This window comes from Spermophilus citellus (assembly GCF_964194105.1).
Source record: "Spermophilus citellus genome assembly, chromosome: 7".
Lineage (NCBI taxonomy): Eukaryota > Metazoa > Chordata > Mammalia > Rodentia > Sciuridae > Spermophilus > Spermophilus citellus.
The window spans coordinates 139,330,271-139,339,220 of NC_138188.1; the positions used below are offsets into that span (position 1 = coordinate 139,330,271).

The 8,950-nt window shown below is 31.0% G+C and overlaps 1 protein-coding gene across 5 annotated transcripts in view; it reads left to right on the plus strand.

Annotated features, from left to right (window-relative positions):
• The window catches only part of USP25 (ubiquitin specific peptidase 25), a 140,942-nt gene extending 133,726 nt beyond the window's left edge, over positions 1–7,216 (plus strand). For 3 of the 5 annotated variants that reach the window (XM_081301298.1, XM_081301297.1, XM_081301299.1), the window contains 3 exons: positions 2,812–2,935; positions 5,301–5,496; positions 5,809–7,216. In XM_081301298.1, coding sequence (XP_081157424.1) covers positions 2,812–2,935; positions 5,301–5,496; positions 5,809–5,981 — 493 coding nt within the window. In that variant the 3' untranslated portion in view covers positions 5,982–7,216. Of the gene's footprint in view, positions 1–1,875; positions 1,980–2,811; positions 2,936–5,300; positions 5,497–5,808 lie in introns of those variants that run through there. The other 2 variants (XR_014022968.1, XR_014022969.1) reach the window with 2 other exon arrangements.
• Positions 7,217–8,950: the final 1,734 nt, after the last annotated feature.

The following is an 8,950-nucleotide window of genomic DNA, read 5'->3' on the forward strand; positions in this document are numbered from 1 at the left end:
TCTTGAGTTTTGTGCTTATATGAGCAAAATAGTAATATAGTCTTAAAATTGTATAGTGTCTAAGGTCAAAAAAGCATTGCAGTTTTACAGATAAAGAACCAAGGCTCTACAAAAATCTTATCATGGTCATTCAACTAACAAGGGAGAGAAAATTTAAATATGGACACCCATATATTCTTATATAATTTTGTGAAATATGTACAAAAAGTGTGTTAAGATAGGAAGATTGCTTGAGCCTCGGTATTTAAGACCAACCTGCTCAATGTAGCAAGATCCTGTCTCAAAATAACAAATTAATTAATTATCTTATTCAATAAGAATTAAAAAGTAAAAATATTTTGTAGCCATTCGCATAGCTTCTACCTTAGTTTCTCAAAGTCTGTTGGGCTTCTTAAAGTTTGGTAAAAGACATTCAAAGATATAACTTTGGTAAAAGACATTCAAAGATATAACTTTGAATAATGTTTAAATTTCATAATTTGCTTGATAGTTCTCAAATATGTATTTGTTCATCAAGTCAATGTTTGTTAGATTGGGATTATCAATTAGAAATTTTTAATGATGTCAAATAATATGGTATGTTTTTAGGAGAAATGTCAGCCTTATGACTTTCTTAAATAATGTTACCATAACTAGTGGTATATAAAATATTGCCAAAAGGTTGTATCAAACCTATTTTTAATGAATTGAGACTCTGCAATTAAATACTTGTTGGTGAGTCTTTGTCAGTTCTGTGCGTATTGGAGTAAATGGTTTTAGGAACCGAGTTTACCAGTCTTTTTGTTGTTGTTGTTGTTGTTCTTCTTCTTCTGGGGATAGAACCCAGGTCTGATTGGGCATTTTGCCAATGAATAAAATTCCTCATCTTTTATAATTTTTATTTTGAGACCAGGTCTTGCTAGGTCACTCAGGCTGGCCTCAAAATTGCCTCAGCCTCCTGAATTGCTAGAATTACAGGTGTATTGTTACATGGTCTTATTTTATAAATAAGAATTAGTAATTGGACTGCTGAATTTTATTTTGAATTTTTATATATTCATAAGCATTTAAAATTGATAAAATGTTTAAACATTTTGTCCTCTCCGTGAAGAATTGTACCAAGATCATAATTTTAGAACTATTCTCAGAGTGGTGACACAGGTCTGTAAGGCCAGATATTAATATCATTCAGGAGAGTAATAGCAAGTGTTATGGGTATAAAAGGAAAGATAAAAGAACCAGTTATTTATTAAACAACTAACCACCACAATTTAATAGAATAAAAATATTAATAAAACAAAATCTTTAGTTGAGAATATGTTTATTAACATAGTCATATCATTTCAAAATAAAATTTCATACTCAGGTTTTCTCAAATTCTTAGGAAAAAAGCATTTTTTAAAAAATGTTGAAAATTTATCATGATGGTTTCATATGTGTAATATGACTTGTCATAAATGTGTATATTAGTTTTCAAATTTTACTCTTAGTAATTGAGTATGAAAATAATTTATTTCATATCTGAGCACAGAAAGCAAATAATAAACAGTAACATTGATTGGCAATATAGAGTTTAAAAATAAATCTTTTACATATTTCCTTCTTTTAGGATGTTATTTTCTTTTACACTAATCTGTGAAAAGATAATATTCATGACTGGACAAAAATGATTCAAAGCTGCTATCTTTCACATTTCAGTTATACAAACATATGACTGTTTTTCTTTGAACATGTTAAGACAATAAAAACACAATACTCTGTTAAACATTTTCCCTTTCTTTTTCAAGCATAGTTTAAACTTCTTGAATTCTAGGCTTATACCGTATAACATAACACATAGACTTTGCCTCATCAGCCTTTTGTGTTATTTATAGTATTCTTTTTATTTTATCCCAGTAGATTTCCCAGATTTAGAAGAACCTTTCTCTCTTTCCATTTCCTTTGTTGCCTTGGATATTCTTTCTTCTGTCTTCTACATGTTTCTCAACAACTAGAACTGTATATGTACATACAGAAAACTTGACAATCAATCACTACATATACCAGGGGATATTTGTGATTTTGAAACAAAAGATCCCAATCCGTCCTTCACAGAGAAAACCGATGCTGTGTTGTTAAATAAGTAGATTGTTGGCTTTCATATCAGTCATAATTTTGAGTCTAAATAGAAGACATCAGAAAAATAAGCTGGGCCTGGTGGCTCACACCTATAATCCCAGTGTTTTAGGGAACAGGAGAATCAAAAGTTCAAAGCCAGCCTCTGGAACTTAGCAAGGCCCCAAGCAACTTAGCAAGAATCTGTCTCAAAATAAAAAATTAAAAGGTTGGGGATGTGGTTCAGTGGCTGAGTGCTCTTGGGTTCAATTTCCAGTACCAGAAAAAGAGAGAGAAATAAATACCAGAAATAAATATCAGAAAGACTTGGTGCTGATTTCATCAGTTATGGCCTCGTCTCTGAACTTTTATTAATTTCTACATTCTATTTTTTTTTCTTTGAAGACAGATATGTCATATGGTTTCATATGTTGCTGTTGCTTAAGAGATTTTCTAGGGCATATAGTGTATGGTTTAAGCATATACTTAAATTGTTTTGTAATTATAATTGACTTTTTTCTTTACAAATATGAAATGCTAGACATCATTACCCTAAGTACATGTATGAAGACATGGATGGTGTGAATATACTTCCTATACAACCAGAGATATGAAAAATTGTGCTCAATATGTATAATATGATTGTTAATGCATTCTGCTGAGTCATATATAACAAAGTAGAATAAAAAATTTTAATAAAATGAAATGCTAATACAATGTTTGTTTTTAATTTTTAAGTTATATAGATTCCTTGCTGTTCCTTATTTGTGCTTATCAGAATAACAAAGAGCTGTTGTCTAAGGGCCCATACAGAGGACATGATGAAGAGTTGATATCACATTATAGAAGAGAATGTTTACTAGTAAGTTGAATGTTCAATGTATGTTTATGATTTTGTCTTTCCTTGGGCAAGTTTTCTTGACTCACATGTAAGTGATTGACTAAATCCTGGCAGGGTAATAACCACAATGATGTTTCTATACACTTGATCTGTTCCCTTAAGATGGCAAAAGTTCATTATCCTTCTTCTGTAGTTTCAGGTATTCAGGTGTTAAGCCAGAAATGTTTGTAACATGAGATTACATTGTTTTCATATGTGTTAGATTTCATCATCACACTACCACTCCTGTTTTTGGTGGGCAAGGAAGGGCTGCTTAGATCTTAAGGAAAAAAATGTTAGAAAACAAAGTATCAATGTTCTGAGATTTTATAAATGGTGGTATACTTGTATATAATGGCAAAGAATTCAGTGTGAAATTTTTTTCTTTTTTTTTGCATCTGGATTTAGTAGTTTTTTCTCAAATATTTTTAATAAGTGCTGAAAATATTATTACAAACTTCAAAAGTTACTTTAAAGAATTCTTCTTACACCAGTTTATTTAACTTCTAATGTCTGGAGTACTTCATTGATGCTCCTTAAATCATCTAGCCTTCCTTTAGAAAATAAAAAATTCCATTAAAATTTTATTATTAGATTTCACTGAGTTAACTAATTACTGATATCATACATCATTCTGATCTGTATTGTGAATTCCTAAGTTGTATTGTTTTTTCTTTTTCAAAACAGAGAGACAAAGATGTTCAAGGAGTGTATATTTTTTGAACCCACAATAGGTTTATTAAATAGATTAAGTGTACTTTAAAAAACTTAAACTAGTCTGCTGTTGAAATGCTTTCTTTCAATAGAATCACACAGCTTAAACTAATTGTAGTGTGTAGGTAAAATATTTGAATAGGAATATTAGCAATTTACAATCTTACTATTTAGCTGATTTTTGCCGCATTTGAGTCCATTTTCAAACTTAAATTGTTGATGATTTTATGTCAGTTGGGGATGGTGTTATTGTAATTTATTATTATTATGGCTCTGGGAATCAAACCTAGGACCTCACACCTACAACTGTGCTTATCCCTAGTCCTGAGAATATTAATTGACCAGTTTCAAGGGCTTTTAAATATTCCCCTGAGAAAGAACACTTGAATTAAATATATTTTAGCTTAAAAAACATTCAAAGTTTTATATAAGTACATAGAGACAGGCATTGAATGTATTAGAGCAATTTTTAACTTAGAACAATGAATTTGGGGGCTATGGAAATGTTTTTATTATAGCTGATTTTAAATAAAAATGCAACCCAAATGATTGTTCTTAAAATATTCAAAAAATGATAAATGTTTCTCTTTTCATTTTTAATAGTAAAGCGGTTACACTTAGTTACTTTATATAGGGATTTAGATGAAACTGGGTCAGGAGTGTTCATTTCGAGTTTTTTCACATTGTATATTTACTGAGTATCAGGTTCGAAGGGATACAGAGATAAGTAAGACACATTTTCTTTCCTTAGAGAACTCCATCATCTGGTAACATACATACACAAATAATTTTTATATTCCTCATATGTATTTGCATTTGCAAAAGGAGATGTCTGGAATTGTTCAAAAGAATTTTAAGAGATAGATACACACTGATCTGGATCTCCTTGAATAAATGTAGAGAAGGGAGAATGTCATTCAGGTCAAAGAGACACCAAGTGAAAAGTCCTGGAATGTAAACAACAGAAAATGAAGATGGATTTATTGTGCCTTAGATATGGAGGAGGGGCAGATGGAAGTGCCAGGCTGACAGCACTTCTTGGTGGCAGACTGTGAGGAAGCCTACGCATCACGTCATGCTTATCAGTTTCAGTCAGTATAAGTTTCATTAAGTTTACCATCATTAGGTTTGTTTTCAAAAAATAATTTTGGCAGTAATTGACAATCCTTGGGTATCCCTGTATGTAGAGAAGTTTGTAGAATATGGTGTGTACACAGCAAAAACTTGTTGAAGGACAAAATAATTATTTTCCATTTTTAAACCAATGAATATAATAGTATGTATTTATTTGACCTTTATATAAGAGATGATGATGAGTTTTCCAATTAATATGTAGTCTAAATCTCTTAAAATGGCCTTTATAATAATGATGATTGAAGTAATATAAGATGAACATATACTTTAAAAAAAATTTATCTTTACTGCTTTTTATTTTGATTTCTATTGCTATCATATGCACATTTTTTTTTCTAAAGAGATTTTTCAGTGCTGGAATAGGTTGTTTTTCTTGATTACTATTTGTTCAATACTGTTTGTGAAATACCTATTGTGTTGTTTTAGTGTTAACATTTATAAGTATTTTATTTAATTAGAAAGGAAATAAAGCTCTTGTTCTTTTTTTCATTGCATTAAGAAATTAAATGAGCAAGCTGCAGAACTGTTCGAATCTGGAGAGGATCGAGAAGTAAACAATGGTTTGATTATCATGAATGAATTTATTGTTCCATTTTTGCCCTTGCTCCTGGTGGATGAAATGGAAGAGAAAGATATTCTTGCTGTGGAAGATATGAGGAATCGATGGTGTTCGTACCTTGGACAAGAAATGGAATGTAAGTTTACACAATACTGATGAGTACCTGAGTTGCTAGGATTAAAAGAATTTAAAATAAGATGTTTATTCTTGCTATTTTACATTCTTTAATATTCTTATATTCCCATCGTTACTGGTTTTTCCCTATTTACCAATTAAACTGTTCATATTGCTGTTTCTATTTATATTTTATCTCTTCCACAAAATGGCAACTAATTTTACATATTTCAAAATGAAACATCAACTGGCCTCTGCTACATAATCATAATTGCTGATATTCTTTTGATAATTTTTCTCAGTGTTTTGATACATCTGATTTTTTGTGTTGCAGCAAACCTCCAAGAAAAGCTCACCGATTTTCTGCCAAAACTGCTTGACTGTTCTACGGAGATTAAAGGTTTCCATGAGCCACCAAAGTTACCTTCCTATTCCACACATGAACTCTGTGAGCGCTTTGCCCGAATCATGTTGTCCCTCAGTCGAACTCCTGCTGATGGAAGATAAACTGCACACACACTTTCCCTAAACACACTGTATAAACTTTTTTTAGTTCTTAACCCTTGCCTTCCTGTCACAGGGTTTGCTTGTTGCTGCTATAGTTTTTAACTTTTTTAATTTTAATAACTGCAAAAGACAAAATGACTATACAGACTTTAGCCAGACTGAAAATAATAAAGCTGAGAATCGCATGGCACTCAGACTTTGTTTTAACCAGAACTGATGTATAATTATAAATCTGATTTTATTATGGCAAAACTGTGCTTTTGCCACCTTTCTGTTACAGTGTTACTTTGCTCTTTTCTTTGTCCAGCAGCTTTCCATTCAGTCTGGATTCTTCCATGACGACAGCCATTTTAAGTGTTCAGCACTTGTGTACGATACATAATATTTGGTAGCTTGTAAATGAAATTAAAGAATAAACTTTTATTTATGGCTACCTATGTGTTTGTAAGCAGGTATATTGTATATTAGTTCATTGTTTTAGCTATAATATATAAATGAATTTTGTCTGGGAATTAAGATTGGGTGACGTAGGTTAGTACAGTCTTTTTATTTTGCTATAATGGTATACTGGAAAATTACTAGGTATTTGACACAATATTTCTATATTTTTTACTAAGTTGTTGAACTTAGGATGGCACCTAAACTTGTTATGAATTCAGTCAGGTTTTCACTAAAGTGAGCAGCCGATTTTTTAAGTCTATGTACACTGAAACTTAATCTTTCTTAGATTAGCCTTTTGTTTTTTATGTATTTACAAATAATATAGCAAAGTAATTATTTCAAGAGAAACCTGAAAGAGTACTTGAATAAGGGCTATTTGTGAAACTTAAAAAAGAAATATGTGTACACACACACACACAAACACACACATACTCACATGTATATTCTACATAATGGAGTACAATGTTTTGCATTATATAATCATTCTATTTTTGTAAATTGTATATCACTTTAATTGAAAATGTTCTTGCTAATCAATGCTGTGAAATGAAGTTGATATTGTTTAATTAGAAGTCACGAGTATCTAAACTGCTTTTATTTACTTAATTTTCAAAAAGGAAAAAGCTGTAGAATATTTTATAGACGGAACTGCTGTTTAAGATTAATGAAATAATATTGTGAATGAAAGTCAAATCAATGCTTTAAAGGTAATGATGTTACCAACAACCTATTTTTGAATTTATAAAAATTTCTTATGATACTTTGTTAGCATAGTAAAATATATCATTACGCTATGTCTATGTTTGTTATAGCGTCGAAAAATCTAGTACTTTTTATAAAGTGCCTCTCACAAAAGATCCTGGATAGAAGAGGAAGAAAAAAATAATAATCTATCATGGTACTTTTTATAAAGGTATCATTGTATAGCTAATGTGTAATGACAAGAAGTTGCGTTTATTCCTGTTATAAAGTTAGATTTTGCATATTGTAGCTATCAAAATGTAGAATTTAGGCTCTCTACTGAAGAGAATACTGCATTGGTTTTCAATTCTTTTTAAAAGTATAGAAACTTCATATGTATCATTATAGCTTTTGTAAAGTAGCTTCAATATTTTATAACACTCTACCACAATGGTTGAGTTGTTTTTGTTTGTGTATACAATTGACTATCAGACACAAAGGTGTTCCCATACCACATGGAAATCATTCCTTCAAAGGCACATTCAGGGAATCATATGGCCCTTGCACTGACGGTAAGTATTGTTACTGTGTTTACTTTGTACTTAAAAAAAAGTACTAGAACTTATTTCAAAACAACTTATTTAAAGAAATGACCTTTGCCCACATCTTCTTTTTAATCTGGTCTTAAGATTTATGTTGGTAAATTTCTTTATACAATTTACTGAGTTAAATATAACTTAGAGCTAGTGATTTTTAAGAATTGGAACCTCATAGAACTATTGTCAGTGGCAAGTTTGATTTTAATTTAAATGATTCTCATTTTGGTCATTGCAGTACTCTCTTCCTACTCCTCAAAAATTAATTTTGAAATAGTTCAGGATAGAATTCATGTAGATAGAATTGAGACCAGTAGGAACTTCTAATAAACACACAGTTGAAAGGAACAGTAGCCATAAGTGAACCTTAACACTATGACTACTTAATATTTATGATATTTATTAAAATACAGTTCATAGTTACACTAAATTAGTATTTCTCCAACTGCAGTTTCTAGAACCAGCAGCGTGTGGAATCTAGAAACATGTCAGAATTGACCATTCTTGAGCACCATCTAAGGACTGAATTCAGAAACTCTTCTAAGTTATGTGTGTCCTATCTCAATCTTTGACATAATTGTAACATTTGCTAAAATTTGAGAGCCACTGCACTAGATAAAACTGTTGGTCGCATTTTGTACACCTTAAAGTTATGCTGTTTAATTTCCAGTCACCTGGGATTCTTTATTGGAAGCTTTTCCACATTTCTCTCACTTCTGTTTTCAAAGTGACTTGAAATTTTTCTTTTTTCTTTTTTGCTTTGGTTTACATTTAACTAAGAGGTAAATTTTTCCTTCTCTTTTATTTAGTTCTCCAGAAGTTTAATATCTTTGTTTTGTTATTCAGAATTTGACTTGCTTATAAGTCCTACCCTCATCCCCCAAAATACAAAAACTTGGATGTTTGGAGGGTGGTGAACAGGAATAATCTTGTGCAGTTTTACTTTTTATTTTGCTTTACATTGTTAGATAGATTAAATGCTTTTTTGTGGTCATGATAACTTCACCCAAAGTGCACATAGTAGTCTACTAGGGATGTTATAACAAAATACTACAGAGGTAGTGACTTAAATAACAGAAGTTTATTTTTGTTCGGTTTTGAGTCTGAATGTCCAAGATCAAGGCGTTAGCAGGTTTGATTTCTCCCAAGGTCTCTCTTCTTAGCTTGTAGATAGTGGCCTTCTTCCTATGCCCTCTACTGACCCTCTCTGTGCACACATCTATGACATGTCCTCCTCTTTTCAGAGGGACA